The sequence below is a fragment of the Saccopteryx leptura genome, chromosome 3 (genome assembly GCF_036850995.1).
Source record: "Saccopteryx leptura isolate mSacLep1 chromosome 3, mSacLep1_pri_phased_curated, whole genome shotgun sequence".
NCBI lineage: Eukaryota > Metazoa > Chordata > Mammalia > Chiroptera > Emballonuridae > Saccopteryx > Saccopteryx leptura.
In genome coordinates this window covers 170,949,006-170,969,492 of record NC_089505.1, presented here as the reverse complement: position 1 = coordinate 170,969,492, position 20,487 = coordinate 170,949,006, and the positions used below count along the sequence as shown (strand labels likewise).

Below are 20,487 nucleotides of genomic sequence, written 5' to 3'. Positions count from 1 at the left end.
AATTAAAATGTTTATCTTTTAGCTCACTGTTATTTTTATGTGGCTTTGGCTGGCCTTCCTGAAAATTCTGATTAGAACACAGTACCTTGGTGTTGCAGAATATCTTTTAGGTAAACATATCCAAATTCTACAAAGCCCATGAGTATAGTTTGATGTAAAGAGAATCTGACACTGAGAATATAAAATAAGTCATGAGAAAAATAAAGGACAACATACTGAATTTCACAGGCAGAAAATGAGCGACATCAACCGCACATCAACACTTTTTCTATTTTGGTTCTCTGCAGGGCTCTGAGAAGTTCTGTTTTCTCCCAAAATAGAAAATAATCAGAATAAATGTGATGTGATATCTCTCTTAAAGAGTGTCTTAATAGTTGTTGGGATCTCTTAAATTAGTTGTGAGTCACATCTTTAAAACAAGTAAGAGGTGAGATGTAACCACATTTTTAAGAAGGCTTATAAAAGTATATTTATTAATTGATTGATTTATCTATTTATTATTGTTATTTACCCACTTCTGTCTCTCCATAGACCAATCCATTAACTGGTTGTAAATTAGCAAGGTCTTAGCACTCACTGACAATAAGATTCCAAAGGGAAGGTATTTCTATCCATTTTAACAACTAATTTATCTCCAGGGCCTTGGAAATATCCCCAATGCCTAGAATATAATAGGTACTTAAATAATTATTGAATAAATTGTCTTGTTCATTCTTCAGACTATTGAAAGGTCTTGATCTAATTATAGTACACTCAACTAGCTTAACTTCTTCAGGGAGTCATGATCATTGAAAACTTAAAAATAAATAAATAAAATTGGTGTGTGTGTGTGTGTGTGTGTGTGTGTGTGTGTGTGTGTGTGTGAAAGAATATGACCACTAAATGTATGAAGAGTTAGATGACACAAATTTTGACATCCTTGAAATGGAGAAAGCACTATGTTGTATCCTAGGGGATTTTTAACCCTTTATGTCTGACTATGTAGCCCATGGACTCCTTGGACTATCTGTTGTCACTTTATGTTGCTTTTACCATCTCTTTTAGGTTTCCCTCTGGGCTCTACAGTGCAGTCTGAAACCAAGGGCATCTGGATGTGGTGTGTACCGCACCCGTCCAAACCAAACCACACTCTGGTTCTTCTGGACACCGAGGGCCTGGGTGATGTGGAAAAGGTAAGACAAAAAGTCACAAACAGATCATTTTGATTCTAGATTTTCTCTTTATCTCTTTATGATCCTTTGTAGTTTAACTATTGTGATCTATTCTTGAAATGCTGAAATCCAACTATAATGAATGAGACAGCAGACTTTGGCCCTTTTGAAACTCATAATTAAGTTAGATTTTTTTAAAATGTGGTATATTAGGTAAGATGCTTTTGAGCACTGAAGTGAATAATTTTATATATCTTCTCTACCTGCCTTCTGCTCTGTGTCAGTCAGACCAAATAACTATTTATTGCAGTCTACTCTCATTTTGTTTCTGCAGGTTTTTCTACTTAACGTGCTTCTCTCGTTTCTTCATGTCCACATTCTACAAATCCTTTAATATTCAAAACAAAATGTTTTTCTAACTCCAGAATGTGCTGTTCCCTTTTGACAGATTCATTATTTTTATTTGATATAATGGCTATTGTTTTCACTCAGATTTGTTTTCAAACAAATGTTTGGTAATACCATTAGTCATCTCAAATGTAACAATTATATTCATTTTTGTTTCTCTATAACTAAGAAAAACATGTAACACTTAGTAATAGCTTATAAATACTTAATTTAATTGGCTTTATTTTAAGAGTTTGTTTGTGAATAGCATAGTACATATTGTAGTTCAGTTTTTCTTAAATGAATGTACAGTGTCACTTATGAATAGCTAATTGTTCAAAATAATCTCATTTAATTCCATTCAAATAAAAAGGATACTCTGAGGAAAGTATTATTAGAATTCTTTTGTACATGAGGAAACTGAGGTCACAAGAAATGTTAATATAATTGCCAAAGCTGAGATTTGCCTTTAATTCTGATTTTAAAGTTTTTTCTTTGTACCAAACACAATGATCTGAAATAAAAAATGAAAAAATAATTAAACAAATAACTGAATGAGTTTCTGAGGAGAAGACTTCTAAGTGTTTTTCAACATGTTTTCTAGGGCGATCCTAAGAATGACTCATGGATCTTCGCCCTGGCTGTACTTCTGAGTAGCTGCTTTGTCTACAACAGCATGAGCACCATCAACCATGATGCCTTGGAGAAACTACAGTATCCTCCCAGTTTTACTGAGAAATTGATGGGAATGGAGATCAAGTTAAGTTCCCCTTCCCTGTGATTGAGTGGCCTTTGGTGGCACAGAGGGAACCCAGGGCAAATAATAATGTTTATAATAATTTTTTTGAGGGAAATGTAGGAAGGGTGGGTAGGAAATTATTTTTCCTTAGCCAGGTCCTAGTTATGTGACAGAGCTCACAGAACTCATCAGGGCAAAGTCCTCCCCCACCCAGCGTGAAGTAAAAGATTCCACAGATTTTGTGAGTTTCTTCCCAGACTTTATCTGGACTGTACGGGATTTCACCCTGGAGCTGAAGTTAAATGGTCAACCTATCACAGAAGATCAGTACCTGGAGAATGCCTTGAAGCTGATTCCAGGTAACAGAGCATGGCTCAGCAGTGGATGGTCCAATAGAGGGTGGGAAGGAATAAACACTGTTTATTATCTCTAGGAGTTGCATATCTTAAGACTAGATCGAGCCCTAGGTTACTGGGACCTAGGTTGTTATTCATTGGTAAGTTCTAATGACTATAGTTTCTTCATGTCCACATTCTACAAATCCTTTAACATTCAGAACAAAATGTTTTTCTAACTCCAGTATGTGCTGTTCCCCTTTGACAGATTCATTATTTTTATTTGATATAATGGCTATTGTTTTCACTCAGATTTGTTTTCAAACAAATGTTTGGTAATACCATTAGTCATCTCAAATGTAACAATTATCATATTCATTTTTGTTTCTCTATAACTAAGAAAAATATGTAACACTTAGTAATAGCTTATAAATACTTAATTTAATTGGCTTTATTTTAAGAGTTTGTGACTAGCATAGTACATATTGTAGTTCAGTTTTTCTTAAATGAATGTACAGTGTCACTTATGAATAGCTAATAAGCTCACCCAAGAAGACTGGGGCTTAATGTAGAGTGAAATTATTCACAATAAAATTTTATCTAAGATAATTTATATTTCTTTCTTTCTTTTTCTTTCTTTCTTTCTCTTTCTTTCCCTCCCTCCCTCCCTCCCTCCCTCCCTCCCTCCCTCCCTTCCTTCCTTCCTTCCTTCCTTCCTTCCTTCCTTCCATTTCTTTCTCTTTCTTTCTTTCTCTTTCTTTCTTTCTTTCTCTCTCTCTCTCTCTCTCTCTCTCTCTCTCTCTCTTTTCTTTCTTTCTTTATTCTTTGTAAATAGGGATATAATTGACATACAACTTGGGTAGAACTTTCACTGGCATGACCTCATGGTGGTCACAGGCTCCTCCATTACTGATAAGTTTCCTCAGATTTGAGACAGCTCATACAATTCTCCTATCTTCTGTGCATGGTGGCTCTCTCTGTGTTGTGCAAAAGCTGTTCAGTTGTCTATCAGCTATTTCTCAGGAATAATTGCTGTAAATGGAAGTGCACATTTACTGTGTTCATACAGCTATATCTTTTTATAGTTTCTTTGGTGAAAAGTTAGGTTATTTGAGTTTTTCTTGTTTATTGTGGGAAACATTTATCACTATGAACTTCTCTCTCAGAACAGCTTTTGATGAATCTCATGTTTTGGTATGTTATATGTCCATTTCCATTTTCATTTATTTCAAGGAACTTTTTAATTTCCTTTGATTTCTTCATTGACCCAGTTATTGGTTGTTCAGTAGCATATTGTTTAATCTCCCTGTTTGTGAGATTTTCAGTTTTCTTCTTTTTTTTTTTTTTTTTTTTTTTTAATTTTTCTGAAGCTGGAAACAGGGAGAGACAGTCAGACAGACTCCCGCATGCGCCCGACCGGGATCCACCCGGCACGCCCACCAGGGGCGACGCTCTGCCCACCAGGGGGCGATGCTCTGCCCATCCTGGGCGTCGCCATGTTGCGACCAGAGCCACTCTAGCGCCTGGGGCAGAGGCCAAGGAGCCATCCCCAGCGCCCGGGCCATCCTTGCTCCAATGGAGCCTCGGCTGTGGGAGGGGAAGAGAGAGACAGAGAGGAAAGCGCGGCGGAGGGGTGGAGAAGCAAATGGGCGCCTCTCCCGTGTGCCCTGGCCGGGAATCGAACCCGGGTCCTCCGCACGCTAGGCTGACGCTCTACCGCTGAGCCAACCAGCCAGGGCCCCAGTTTTCTTCTTGTAATTGATTTTTTGTTGTTGTTGTTTTCTACCATTGTGGACAAAAAGTTGCTTGATATGAACTCAATCTTTCTAAATTTATTAGGATTTTTTGTGACCTAATCAATGGTAGATCCTAGAGAATCCATGTGTGCTTGAAAAGAACATGTGTCTGACATTTTTATGTAAAATGTTCTGTATAGATCTGTTAAATTCATCTGATCTAATGTGTAATTTCAGGTGCTTTTTTCTCTATTGATTTTCTGTCTACATGAGCAATCCATTGATATAAGTGAGACATTCACATCATTACTGTTATTATATTGCTCCCTTTAGGTCAGTTCATAATAGCTTTATATATTTAAAAGCATGAGTAACTACAAATTTATATTCATCTGTTGTGTTGACCCCAACATGTAATGCCTGCCCGTTTTTGTCTCTTATTACAGTCTTTGTCTGAAAGCCTATTTTGTCTAAGTATTGCTGCCTCCAATTTTTGGGTTTTTTTGTTTTTTTTGTTTTTTTGTTTTCAGTTGCATGGATTAACTTTTAATCATCCTTTCACTTTCAGCCTGTGGTACCCCTACATCTGAAGTATGTCTCTTGTAGGCAGCATATAGATGGGTCTTGCCTTTTTATTCACTTAACAACTCTATTTCTTTTGACTGAAGAATTAGTCCATTTACATTTAAAGTATTATTGACAGATATGTACTTATTGCTATTTTGTTTATTTTATTTTCTAGCCATTTTGTAGTTCCTCCCTTCCTTTCTTCTTTTCTTCCTTTCTTTCTTCTTTTCTTCCTTCCTTCTTTTGTGGTTTGATGACTTTCTTTAGAGACATGGTTGGATTCATTTCTCATTATCTTTTCTGTGTCTATTATAAGTTTTTGTTTTGTGATTACCGTAAGTTTGATCTACAAGAATATATTTATAACAATCTGTTTTAAGCTGATAACAATTTCCATTTGAACACATTCTAAACTCTACATTTTTAGTCCCCCTACCCCCACTATGTTTTATATTTTTATACCACATTTTAAATCTTTTTATCTTGAGTATGCCTTAATTATTGTTGCCATAATTATTATTACTTGTTTCTTTAAGTTTCATACTTGCTTTGTGATTCAGTCACTACCTCTACTATATAGTTACATTTACCAGTAATATTTATACTTTCATGTTTTCTTGTTACTAACTAGTACACTTTTTTTTCATCTTAAAGAATTTTATTTAACATTTCTTTTAAGGACAGTTTAATGGTGATGAACTCCTTTAGCTTTTGTTTGCCTGCAAAACTCTTATCTCTCCTTCAATTCTGAATGGTAAGTTACTGGGTAGAGTATTCTTGGCTGTATGTTATTGTCTTTCAGCACTTTGAATAAATCTTGATCCTGTTTTCTGGCCTGCAAAATTTCTGCTAAATAAATCTGCTTACAGTTTTATAGGGGTTTTCCTGTACATAACAAGTTATTTTTTTCCAGCTGCTTTTGAAATTCTCTCCTTGTCTTTATCTTTTGATACTTTAATTATAATATGTCTTAGTTTAAGTTTCTTTGGGTTCACCTTATTGGAACTCTATGTGTTTCTTGGATCTGGAAGTCTGTTTCCCTCCTCAGGTTAGGGAAGTTTTCAACCATTTTTTTTCAAATTAGTTTTTTGTTCTTTTCTTTTTTCTCCATCTGAGATTTTTATATTGCAAATTTTAGTAAACTTAATGTTGCCCCATAAATCTTTTAAATTATCTTCATATTTTTTTATTTAAAATATTATTTATATTTGTTTTTAAGTGAGGTTGGCACACAATATTGTATTACTTTTAGGTGTGCAACATGATGATATTATATTTATATATACCTTATAATGTGATCACCAAGATAGATCTAGTAACCAGATTGTTAGTTTTTATGTTAAGTTTTATTGGTTCCTTAAATATTTTGGATATTAACCCCTTATTGGGTATGTCATTTGAAATATCTTCTCCCATTCAATAGGCTGTCTTTTCATTTTGTTGATGGTTTCCTTTGCTGTAGAAAGGATTTTAGTTTGATACAGGCCCATTTGTTTATTTTTGCTTTTGTTACCTTTGCTTTTGGTGTTAAATCCAAAACATAATTGTATCATGGACAACAGGACACTGTCATGGTGTTTACTGACTGTATTTACTTGTAGGAGATTTATGGTTTCAGGTCTCACATTTAAGTCAGTTTGTTTTGAATATATTGTTATATATGTTGTAAGAAAGTTGTCAAGATTCTTTATATATATCCAGTTTTCCCAACACCAATTATTGAAGGGACTGTTATTTCCCCACTTTATATTCTGGTTTCCCTTGTTGTAGATTAATTATTTATATATCACTGTGGGTTTACTTCTGGGTTTTCTGTTCTGCATCATTGATCTATATATCTATTTTTGTATCTATAACTTACTGTTTGATTAATATAGCTTTATAATATAGTTTTAAATAAGGGAGTATGATACCTCCAAGTTTGTTTGTTTTTTTTTCTCAAGATTGATTTGGCTATTCTGGGTCTTTTGTGGTTCCATATAGGTTTTAGAAATATTTGCTCTTGTTCTGTGAAAAAAATGTTATTGACATTCATAGTGATTGCCTTAAATTGTAGGTTGTTTTGGCTAGTATGGATTTTTTAACAATATTGCTTTTTCCTATCAATAAGCATAATATATCTTTCTATTTATTTGTGTTTTCTTCAGTTTCTTTCAGTAATATCTTATATTTTTTATAGTATAGATTTTTTGCCTCCTTGATTACATATATTTTTAGGTATTTTATTGGTTTTGGTATAATTATAAATCATATTTTTCTAGCATTTTCTTCTAATCCCTTATTAGTATATTAAAATGCAACAGATGTCTGAATATTAATTTTGTACTCTGAAGCTACTAAAATCATTGATTATTTCTGATAAATTTTGGTGTAGTCTTTAGGGTTTTCTGTATATGGTATCATGTCATCTGCAAATAGTGACAGTGTTACTTCTTTCTTTTTGATTTGAATACTCGTTATTTCTTTTTCTTCTCTGCTGCTGCGGATAGGACTTTCAATCGTATGTTGATTATAACTGATGAGAGTGGGCATCCTGTCTTATTCTTTCTTTGAAAGTGAAAGCTTTCATTTTTTTCATCATTAAGTATGATGTGAGCTGCACATTTGCATACTGACCTTTATTATATTGAGTTATGTTCCTTCTTTAAGATTTTGTTAAGATGTTTAAACATAAAAGGATGCTAAATTTTTTCAAACACTTTTTTTGGTGAATCTATTGAAAGAATATGATTTTTACCCTTGGTTTTATTTATATGGTGCATTATATTGATTAATTTGTGAACATCCCTGGAATCTCACTTGATCATGGTGCATGATTCTTTTAATGTGTTGTTGAATTTTGTTTGTTAATATTTTGTTGAGAAGTTTTCTAAATACATTCATTAGGGATATTGGTCTTTGTGGTTAATCCTTGAACAGCACTGTTTTGAACTTCATGGTTTCACTTATACTCAGATTTTTTAAAATAAATACAGCAAATGTATTCTCTCTTCCTTTCTTTTCTTTAATATTTTTCTTTCTCTAGATTACTTTATTGCAAGAATACAAAATATAATACATATAAAATACAAAAATATGTGTTAATTAACTATGTTATTAGTAAGGCTTCCAATGAACAGTAGACTTTTAGCATTTAAGATTTAAGGAGTCAAAAGTTATACATGGGTTTTTGAGAACACATTGTCCAGCACCACTAACCTCCACCTTGTTTAAGGGTCAACTGTAATTCTTTTGTAATGTTTTTGTCTGCTACTGGTATTTGGTAATGAGGACTCTGTAAAATGAGTTTGGCAACACTCTTTCCTCTTGAATTTTTTGGACTAGTTTGAGAAAGAAGCTATTAATTCTTCTTTAGAAGTGGTCCCTTCTGATCCTTGACTTTGGTTTGTTGGGAGTTTCTGATTACAGATTCAATTCTGTTACAAACTGTCTGTTCAGATTTTCTTTTTCTTTCAAATTTAGTCTTAGAAGGTTGTATGTTGCTAGAAATTTATCCATTTATTCTAGGTTGTCCAATTTGTTGGCATATAATTGTTCACAGGATTCTTCTTTTTTGTTAATTGACTTTATTTTTTATTTGGAAAATTAAATTTAACTAGATGAAATTAATCAATAAGTACATAGATTTCAGGCAAACATTTCTGTAACCTTTGATCTGTTGATTACGTTGTGTTCCCATCACCCAGAGTCAAATCACTCTCTGTCATCACATATTTGTTCCTCCTTACTCCACTTACCCCACTTGCTTTCCCACAACCCCCTCCCTTTGGTAACCACTTCACTTTTATCTATGTCCATGAGCCTCAGTTTTATATCCCACCTGTGTGTAAAATCATATAGTTCTTAGCTTTTTCTGATTTACTTATTTCATTCAGTATAATGTTATCAAGGTCCATCCATGTTTTGTAAATGGTAATATATCATCATTTCTTATGACTGAGTAGTATTTCATAGTGTATATGTACCACATTTTCTTTATCCAATCCTCTATTAAAGGACACTTTGGTTGTTTCCATGTCTTTGCCACTGTGAATAATGCTGCGATGAACATGGGAGTGCATGTGTCTTTACATACCAATGTTTTTTAGTTTTAGGGGTAGATACCCAGTAAAGGGATTGCCAGGTCATATGGTAGTTCTATTCTTAATTTTTGGAGGAACTACCATACTTTCTTCCACAATGGTGGTACCAGTTTGCATTCCCACCAGCAGTGAATAAGGATTCCTTTTTCTCTACAGCCTATCTGACACTTATTAGTACCTGTCTTCTCAATAGCCTATCTAACATGTGTGAGCTGGTATCTTATTGTAGTTTTGATTGGCATTTCTTTAATAGCTAGTGAAGATGAGCATTTTCTTTATATATCTGTTGGCCATTTCTATGTCTTCTTGGGAGAAGTGTCTGTATAGGTTCTCTCCCCATATTTTTATTGGATTGTTTGCTTATTTGTTGTTAATCTTTGTGAGTTCTTTATATATTTTAAATATTAATCCCTTATCAGAGCTGTTGTTTACAAATATTATCTCCCATTGGGTTTGGCTGCCTTTTTGTTTTGTTGCTGATTTCTTTTGCTGTGTAGAAGCTTTTTAGTTTGATATAGTCCCATTCATTCATTGTTGCCTTTACTTCCCTTGCCTTTGGGGTCAAATTCATAAATTGTTCTCTATAATCAAGGTTCATAAGTTTAATACCTATGTTTTCTTCTGTGTAATTTCTTGTTTCATATTTTATGTTTAGGTCTTTATTCCATTTTGAATAAATCATTGTGCATGGGGACTAAGTGTAGTCAAGTTTCATTCTATTGCATGTGGCTTTCCAATTTTTTCAGCACCATTATTGAGAGGCTTTCTTTTCTCTGTTGTATGTTTTTGGCTTCTTTGTCAAATATTATTTGCCTATATACATGTGGTTTTATTTTTGGGCTCTTGATTCTGTTCCATTGGTCTGTATGTCTGTTGTTCTGCCAATATCTGTGGAGGAACAGTATGTAAAAAATATATGAAATTGAACTCAATTGAACATGAACAATAAAGGTCACAAAAAATGATTACAAGAATGACTGAATCATTACTTAGGGTGGGATAAGATGTCCTGCTGCAGATTTCCTGGAAGCCAGAGAGGATGTTCTTATCACTTAATTGCTAGTCTAGTTAATTATTATGATTTTTGGTGACCTTTTTTTTATTCCTAGAGGATATATGCATGAAGGACCCTGTGTAATAGCCTCCAGCCAAAATTTTCCCATAAAAAAGGTAGGGTTTTATACCACCCGTGAAGCTCTAACTCTTCCTCATTGATGTGCAAGGTGATGGCTGACTTAGGAGTCCAGGCTGACACTTCCCGGTTTGGGAATCTGTTCCTCCACAGTTTGGTGAGATTTGTACATACTCATAATTCTGTTTTTCTTAGTCTATTGCTTTAACTACTACTCTAGAAACCAGGCTGATGTTTCATTATCTGGTGATGTTGTATAGCTCATTGTTACATTGATTCTTTTTCTTAATTCTACTTTAGGTTACATAACTTCAAACCCCTTTTTATTTTGCCTTGATTTTTTTTATTGTTATTAATCATGATAAATTTACCCTTAAAATCCATCTGTGAGTATTTCCAACAGTGTACTGTACCTCTTGCACAGCACGATACCATGCTGTTTTGATTATCATGGCCCAATAGTATAATTTAAAGTCAAATGGTATGATACCTCCACTTCATTCTTTTTCCTCAGGATTGCTTTGGCTACTTGGCAATTTTCTATACAAATCTGGTGATTTTATGTTCTATTTCTTTTAAAAATGACAGTATTTTAATGGAATTGCATTAAATTTGTTCATTGCTTTGGTAATATGGCCTATTTAACTATGTTGATTCTTCCAATCCATGAACATGGAATATTTTTCCATTTTATTGTGTCTTTTTCTATTTCTTTTTCTTGTAATTTTCAGTATATAGGTCTTTCACATCTTTTGTTAAGTTTTTTTCTAGGTATTTTATATTTTTGTTGCAAATGTAAAAGGAATTAGGTGTGTGTGTGTGTGTGTGTGTGTGTGTGTGTGTGTGTGTGTGTGTTCATTTTCTGAAGTTTCATTGCTGGCATATAGGAAAGCAATAGACTTATACATTGATTTTGTATCCTGAGACTTTACTCTATTGGTTTACTGTTTTTAATAGTTTTTTATTGGAGTCTTTGGGGTTTTCTATGTACAGGCTCATATCATCTGCAAAATATGATACCTTTACTTCTTTCCTGATATGAATGCCTTTTATTTATTTCCCTTGTCTAATTGCTCTGGCTAAAACTTTTAGAACTGGAGAACAAAGATAGCAACAGAGTAGGCGGGCATTCCAATTGCCACCTCTCAGGACCAAATTGAATTACAACTTAGTTTAAAAACAATCATCTTGCAAAGCCAACTTTGGACTAAACTAAGCAGAGTCTATAACCAAGGATCACAGAAGAAGCCAAACTGAAACTGGTAGAAAGGGCGGAGACACAGAAAGGGCTACCCAGATCCCAGGAGCGAGCTGTAGCTAAGGGTCTGGAAGGACTCTCACTGTGGGAGGTTGGCCTTCAGAGGTGTGGGTGCCCAGGCCCAGGACCAGAGCCCCAATAGAGCCCCAGAGCCTAGAGGAGAAACTTAGACAGCATTTAGCTGTGAAAAGAGCAGGGTTTCTGTCTGCAAGAAAGAGACAGAACTCTCGGACACAGACTTGGTCTAAAAGGGTCTGCACAGAAAACCTCGTTCACAGCCACTTGGGGATCAGGGGGTTGAGGGAGAGCTGAGAGGACTGGAGTTGTGTGAGGAGAGTGTAAAGTTGGAGGCCCAGGAAGAGACACTGTGGGGGCCAGCCACCAGAATCCCTGTGCTCAGTCATTCTCCAGTACTGCAGTCGCCATTTTCTTGAGTGGGGCAATCACCTCAGAATGTCATCAGCCTGAGGAAAAGCAGCTGCCCTTCTCTCGGGAGTCTCACATACCCCAGTCATGGTGACAGGTCTTTCATATAGGCCAGGAAGCAGGGGGCACATTAGTGACTCAGTTTTCTGGTGTTGAGACCAGAGCTCCCCCATACACACTCTCCTGAGTCTATGACTGGTGCTTCTACCTCATGGTAGACACACTTGAAACTGTCTGAAGAGTGGAAGACCACACTTCTGGGTCTCAGAGGCCACATCCACCAGACTCCCGGGGCCACACCCTACCGAAGTCTGTGAAAAAAGACTGAACACACTGACACTTGGGGCCAAAGGGCAGAGCCACACCCATCACCCTTCCTAATCCCTGAATTGCTGCAGGCTCTTGACTCTAGCAGAGGTTTTTTTAAAAGCTAAACCCAACAAGCAGCCAGCAGACAGAGGCTGCAAAAGGCAGGACTCAGGGAAATGTGACTATTTGAGCAGACCTTCCCCCAGGCCCAGTGTAGGTAAAAGCCAGCCTAGAAATGCAGCTTGGTATTTCCATGTACACCTGGGTATAGCAGAGGCAGCCACAAACTCTTAATTGCTTGTAGCTCTATGAAAGTAGCTAAGGGCCAGTCATGGGCAGTGTCTCCCACAGGTCTGTGCTGGGTTACTGTTTGGGAGGCCCAGGGCTGGCACATCCAGGGGCCAGGTGCAGAAAGCATTGGTTCAGGACCTCACAACCTTTGCTATGATAGTATCCTAAGGAAAAACTCCTCACACCTGGCCCATGTGAGGTGAGTTCCACTCTCTGTGATCAGCAGCGGCAAGGTGGATCATGTGCATAGGATAGGATGGAGCTTCACAGTCAGCCAGCCTGGGCACTGGATAATCTGTTCTTCTAGGCTAGATTCCTCAAGGGGAAGGGAGAGAGGCTTGGTGCATGGACATTTAACATGTGTGCCCCTATGAGTCTATCACTGGATCTGGTTAAGGGACTTAGCCACCATTTGTAGGGGCACAGCCAGCACCAGGAAAGGAATCTCTCAGTCTTCCTCCTTGAGACTAAGGTCTCACCAGCTGAATGAACTTCTGCAGAGGAGACTGTCAGCCACACTTAGTCTGAACCTGCTGCTCACCTTGTTGGGGAGAAATAAAATTTGAGTATCCATTAGTGGCTGAGGGATAAAACTGTTTAGTAGGGGCCACATTCCCCGTACTGAGCTCCTGACCAAGATACGCATGAAGTAGGAGGTCCCACAAATGTTGTATTCACAACCTCAGCTGCCTTAATCCACCAAGCATGCAACCTGTAGAAGGGTTGGTTGGGTGAGGCCAATCTTAGCCCACACTACAGTCTTACTACAGAAGACTCTGTGGGAAGCCAAGGCAGCTAGAAGAGGAAGAGAAGCTGAAAATTGGAGATAAGTCTTACAGAGCTTGGGGCTTTTATGGAGCTGTTATCATCTCTAAGCAGGAAGAAGCTGATCCTGAATAAAAAGGTTGGCCCCTCACACAGTACCCAGGCTCAGAAAACACAGACACAAACAGCAAAAATTGCAGTAGCTGCAGACCAGTAGCCCACAGCGGGTTATAAACAACAGCTGTCATCAACACAAGACAAACTAGAGCCAACACTACTGGTAGGGGGTGGCAGACAGCACCAACCCTAGGCTCAACTACTTACACAAGCAACATACACAAAAGTAAGTCTAGCAGGCACTAGACACTATGGAGAATAAATACCCCAATAAGAAAGACATTGCACAGTGTGTAATACACATGATTAAGATTGACCTTTAGAGCCAGCCAGCCTGAAGAGATTACCATACCCATGAAAGGACCAACTGCATCTAATACATACAACAGGAGGGAAAATAGTACCCTCAAAAAGCATCCTAGAACAAGGAACACAACTGGTCAGGAGGACAGTACCACAGAGCCCATCTTCTTCATAAAGACCACACAAAATTGCAAAGTCAGACAGTGCTATCTAATATACAGACAAAATGGGCAAAGATAAAAATGTTGCCCAAATGAATCAACAAGAGAAATCCCCAGAAAAAGAACTGAATGAGATGGAATTAACTAAAACACCAGATGCAGAGTTTAAAACAATAATTTTTAGGATGCACAAGGATCTTAGAGCAACAACAGATGGACATAATGAGCACTAAATAAAGAGGTAGCAATAATCAAAAAAAAGTATTGAAATCATTAAAAAGAACCAGTCAGAAATGACACATATGATATCAGAAATGAAGACTCCACTATAAGAAAATAACAGCAGGCTGGATGAAGCAGAGGATCGAATCAGTGATTTAGAGAATGAGATACACAAAAGCATAGAAGCAGAGCAGTAAAAAGAAAAGAAGCTCGAAAAGTCTGAGGAAACTCTAAGAGAGCTATGTGACAACATGAAGATAAACAACATCCACATCATAGGGGTTCCTTTAGGAGAAGAGAACAAACAAGTGTTAGAGAACCTGTTTGAAGAAATTATTGCTGAAAACTTCTCTAAATTGATGAAGGAAAAATTCACACAAGTTTAAGAAGCACAGAGAGTCCCATTAAAGGGGAACCCAAGGAGGCCTGCACCAAGCCATCATAATTAAAGTAACAAAGTTAAGAGACAAAGAAAGACTACTAAAAGCTGCAAGGAAAAAAAGCAGTTAATTACCTACAGAGGAGGCCCCATAAGAATGACATCCAACTTCTCAACAGAAACACTTGAGGCCAGAAAGGATTGGCAAGAAATATTTAAAGTGATGCAAAGCAAGAACCTACAACCAAGAATTCTTTATCCAGCAAGGCTATCATTTAAAATTGAAGTAGAAATAAAAAGTTTCCCCCCCCCAAAAAAAAAAAAACTCACAGAACTGATTATAACCAAACCAGTACTACAAGAAATTTTAAGGAACCTGCTGTAAAAAAGCAAAGGAGAAAAAAATCGAGAAAAAAAGAATTATAGTTTTAAAGAATAAAATGGCAAAAATCAACTACATATCAATAGTTATCTTAAATGTAAATGGATTAAATGCTCCAATTAGAGGACATAAGGTAACTGCAAGGATAAGAAAACAGGACCCATACATATGCTGTCTACAAGAGACCCAACTCAGAAAAATAGATACACATAGACTAAAACTGAAAGGATGAAAAATCTATTTCATGCAAATGGAAATGAAAAAAAAGCTGGAGCAGCAGTACTTATATCTGACAAAATAGATTTTAAAACAAAGGCTATAATAAGGGATAAAGAAGGTCACTACATAATGATAAAGGGAGCAATCCAACAGGAGGATATAACTGTTGTAAATATCTATGTGCCTGATATAGGAGAACCTAAATATATAAAGCAGATTCTGATGGACATAAAGGCAAGATCAACAGCAGTACTATAATAGTAGGGCATTTTAATACCCCACTAACATCAATGGATAGATCCTCCAGACAGAAAATTAACAAAGAAACAACAGCCTTAAATGACACACTAGATCAACTGGATTTAATAGATATCTTCAGAACATTTCACCACAAAGCAGCAGAATTTACATTCTTTTCAAGTGCTCATGGTACATTCTCTAGGATAGACCACATGTTAGGAAATAAAACGAGTCTCAATAAATTTAAGAAGATTGAAATTATATCAAGAATCTTCTCTGATCACAATGGCATGAAACTAGAAATCAATTACAATAGAAAAACTGAAAAACATTCAAACAATTGGAGGTGAAATAGCATGTTATTAAACAATGAATGGGTTAACAAAGAGATCAAAAAAAGAAATAAAAAATTTTCTTGAAACAAATGTAAATGAATATACAACTCAAAATTTATGACACACAGCAAAAGCAGTGAGAGGCAAAAAAAAAAAAAGCTCAGAGACACAACTTAACCCTGCATCTAAAAACTAGAAAAAGACCAACAAATAAAGGCCAGAAGAAGTAGAAAGAAGGAAATAATAAAAATCAGAGAGGAAATAAATGACATATAGGCTAAAAAAAAAATACAGAAAATCAAAGAAACCAAGAGATGATTCTTTGGAAAGGTAAACAAAATTGAACCTATAACCAGACTCATCAAGAGAAACAGAGAGAGGACTCAAATAAATAAAATTAGAAATGAGAGAGGAGAAGTAACAACTGACACCAAAGAAATATGAAGGATTGTAAGAAAATACTATGAAGATCTGTATGTCAAAAAATTGAGCAACCTAGGCTAAATGGATAAATTTCTAGAAACACATAATCTTCCAAAACTCAATCTGGAAGAATCAGAAAACCTAAACAAACTGATTACAACAAATGAAATTGAAACAATTATCAAAAAACTCCCAGCAAACAAAAGTCCTGGACCAGATGGCTTCACAGGTGAATTTTACCAAATATTCAGAGAAGAACTAAGACCTAGCCTTCTCAAGCTATTTCAAAAAATTCAAGAGGAGGGAAAACATCCAAGCTGGTTTTATGAGGTGAGCATAATCCTCATTCCAAAACCAGGTAAAGACACTACAAAGAAAGAAAACTATAGGCCAATATCCCTGATGAATTTGAATGCTAAAATTCTCAACAAAATATTAGCAACCCAGATCCAGCAATACATGAAGAAAATCATACATCATAATCAAGTGGGATTTATTCTGGAGAGGCAAGGCTGGTACAATATTTGCAAATCAATCAATGTGATTCATCACATGAACAAAAAGGAAGGATAAAAATCACATGATAATATCAATAGATGCAGAAAAAGCATTTGATAAAAATCCAACCTGCATTTATGATCAAAACTCTCAACAAAGTGAGAATACAGGGACATACCTCAACATAATAAAGGCCATCTATGACAAACCCATGGCCAACATCATACTCAATGGGCAAAAATTAAAAGTAATCCCATTAAGATCAGGAACAGGTCAGAGGTACCCCTTTCACCAATCTTATTCAACATAGTTCTGGAAGTCCTAGCCACAGCAGGAAGACAAGAAGAAGAAATAAAAAGCACCAAATTGGAAAAGAAGTAAAATTATCCTTATTTATGATGCCATGCTATTGTACATAGAAAACCCTAAAGTCTCTGTCAAAAAACTACTAGACCTGACAAATGAATTCGGCAAGGTCGCAGGATACAAAATTAATATTCAGAAATCAGAGGCATTTTTATACACCAACAATAAACTGTCTGAAAGAGAAATTAAGGAAACAATCCCATTAATGATTGCAACAACAACAAATATAAAGTACCTAGGAGTAAATTTAACCAAGGAGGTAAAAGAATTATACTCTGAACATTTTAAAACATTGATAAAAGAAATCAAGGAAGATACAAACAAGAGGAAGAAAGAAGAAACATCATTAAAATGTCTATATTACCCAAAGCAACCTATAAATTCAATGCAATTTTCATTAAAACACCAATGACATACTTCAAAGGTATAGAACAAATATTTCAAAAATTTATATGAAACCAAAAAAGAACACGAATAGCCTAAACAATCTTGAAAAAGAAGAATAAAGTGGGAGGTATCACACTTCCTGATATCAAGTTATTCTACGAGGCCATTGTACTCAAAGCAACTTGGTACTGGCATAAGAACAGGCATACAGATCAATAGAAGAGAACAGAAAACCCCAAAATAAACCCAAGCTTTTATGGTCAATTGATATTTGACAAAGGAGGAAAAAGTATACAATGAAGTAAAGATAGTCTCTTTAATACATGGTGTTGGGAAAATTGAACAGGTACAAGCAAAAAAAATGAGACAACCAACTTACTCCATTCACAAAAATGAACTCAAAAGATAAAAGAGTTAAATGTAAGTCATGAAACCATAAACATCTTGGAAGAATATATAAGCAGTAAACTCTCCAGTATTTCTCATAGCAACATTTTTGCTGATTTGTCTCCACGGGCAAGTGAAATAAAGAAAAGGATGAACAAATGGAACTATATCAAACAAAAAAGCTTCTGCACAGCAAAAGATAACCATGAACAAAATAAAAAAACAGCCTACACAATGGGAGAACATATTTGCCATACATCTGATAAGGGGTTAATAACCAAAATTATAAAGAGCTTGTAAAACTTAATACCAGGATGTCAACAATCTAATTAAAAAACAGACAAAAGAACTGAGTAGACACTTCTCCAGAGAGGACATACAAATGGCCAACAGGCATATGAAAAAGTATTCAATGTCACTAATCATCAGAGAAATGCAAATTAAAACCACAACGAGATATCACCTCATACCTGTCAGAATGGTGCTCATTAACAAAACAATGCACAATAAGTGCTGGTGAGGGTGTGGAGAAAAGGGAACCTGCTGGGAATGCAGACTGGTGCAGCCACTGTGGAAAACTGTATGGGATTTCCTCAAAAAATTAAAAATGGAACTGCCTTTTGACCCAGTTATCCCACCTTTAGGAGTATATCCTAAGAATACCAAATCACTGATTCAAAAGAAGATATGCACCTACATGTTTATTGTAGCATTATTTACAATAGCCAAGATCTGAAAACAGCCCAAGTGTCCATCAGGGGACGAGTGGATTAAAAAGCAGTGGTACATATACACAATGGAATACTATGCAGCCATAAAAAAGAAGGAAATCTTACCATTTGTGACAACATGGATGGACCTGGAAATTATTATGCTAAGTGAAATAAGCCAGGCAGAGAAAGAAAAATATCATATGATCTCAATTATATGTGGACTCTAATGAACAAAGTGAACAGAGGAATAGAATAGAGGCAGAGGTGGGTTCACAGGGACCAGAGGGACAGCAGTAAGAGGGAAGGGAGATGAGGTGATGAGATCAGAAAAGGTAAAGTGATTAGTGAAATTATATATATATAACAGAGATGTAGATAACAGAATAGCAAATCCTAGAGGGCAGAGGGAGGAAGTTAGAGGAAGTGGGCAAAGGGGGTATAAAAAAGGACACAGGGGTGGGGGTGAGGGAGTTATATTCAGTAGGACACTTGAATCCATGTAGACACAATAAATTAAAATTAAAATAATAAATATGTTCTTAAGAAATAAAAAAAATAAGTAAATAAAATAAAAATTTTTAAACTATCTTGAATAAGGGTGGAATAGACTGGGCAGCCTTTTCTTGTTTCTGATTTTAGAGGAAAAGCCTTCAGTTTTTCACTATTCAATATAATATTAGCAGATGGTTTGTCATATATGGCCTTTATTATGCTGAGGTACTTTCCTCCTATCCTCATTTTATTGAGTGTTTTAAACATAAATGGATGTTGCTCACAAGATTCTTATATGATTATTTTCATTTCTTTGATGTCAGTTGTAATTTCTCTTGTTTCATTTCCAATTTAATTAATTTGTGCCATCCCTTTTTTTTTTATGAGTCTGGCTTATGGCTTATCAGTTTTGTTTATCTTTTCAAAGAACCAGCTCTTAATTTTGTTGATCTTTTATATTATTTTGTTTATTTTTACTCTGATCTTTGTTATTTCTTTCCATTTACCAATCTTGTCTTTTGTTTGCTCTTCTTTTTCTAATTCCTTTAAGTGTAAAATTAGATTGGTTATTTTGAATTTTTCTTGTTTCTTGAGGTAGGCTTGCATATCTATGAACTTCCCTAATAAAACTGCTTTTGTTATATCTTATCGATTTTGGAGAGTTGTGTTTTATTTTTGTCTCAAGATAGTTTTTTATTTTCTGCTTAAAATTGTTTTCAATTTATTGGTTTTTAAGTGCATGTAAATTAGTCTCCACATGTTTATGTTTTTCCAGTTTTTTTCTTATGATATATTTCTAGTGTTGTGCTATTGTGGTCAGAAAAGATATGTGATGTGATTTTAATCATCTTAAGTATATTGAGACTTGTTCTGTGGCCTATTATGCAGTCTATCTTGAAGAATGTTCCATACGCTCTTGAAAAGAATATTAATCCTGTATGCTTTAGATGAAATGTTATGCAAATAACTATTACATCCATCTAGTTAATTTTTTTGTTGTTTAAGAACAATGGTTTCTTACTAATTTTCTGTATGAATGATGTATTTATTGATTTAATTGGGTTATTAATGTCTTCTTTTATTATTATGTTGTCAACTGCTCTCTGTGTCTGTTAATATTTTCTGAATATATTTACATACTTCTATATTAGGTATGTAAATATTTGTGAATGATTTATCTTCTTGGATTGACCATTTTATCATTTTGTACTGCTATTTTTGAATCATTTTATAGTCTTTGTCTTAAAGTTTATTTTGTTTTTATGAATTTTGCTACCTCAGCGTTCTTTTCATTTTTACTTGCATGAAATATCATTTTCCATCCTTCACCTATAATCTATAGGTATCTTTCCATCCTTAGTGAATCTCTTATAGGCAGCATCTTGTGGGTCATAGTTTTTCATTAATTCAGCCACCCTATGCTCCTTCATTTGAGCATTTAGCTCATTTAAATTTAAATTTAAAAGCATTATTTATTTTTTTATTTTTTTTTTTTTTGTATTTTTCTGAAGCTAGAAACCGGGAGAGACAGTCAGACAGACTCCCGCATGCGCCCGACCGGGATCCACCCGACACACCCACCAGGGGGTGACGCTCTGCCCACCAGGGGGCGATGCTCTGCCCTTCCGGGGTGTTGCTCTGCCGCGACCAGAGCCACTCGAGCGCCTGGGGCAGAGGCCAAGGAG

General features: G+C 35.5%; 1 protein-coding gene across 2 annotated transcripts in view; it reads left to right on the top strand.

The window, feature by feature from the left end:
* Window positions 1–20,487, top strand: part of LOC136400341 (guanylate-binding protein 6-like) — a 52,953-nt gene that overhangs the window by 13,611 nt on the left and 18,855 nt on the right. For both annotated transcript variants that reach the window (XM_066376847.1, XM_066376846.1), the window contains 3 exons: window positions 1,045–1,172; window positions 2,143–2,252; window positions 2,440–2,636. In XM_066376847.1, coding sequence (XP_066232944.1) covers window positions 1,092–1,172; window positions 2,143–2,252; window positions 2,440–2,636 — 388 coding nt within the window. In that variant the 5' untranslated portion in view covers window positions 1,045–1,091. The remainder of the gene's footprint in view (window positions 1–1,044; window positions 1,173–2,142; window positions 2,253–2,439; window positions 2,637–20,487) is intronic.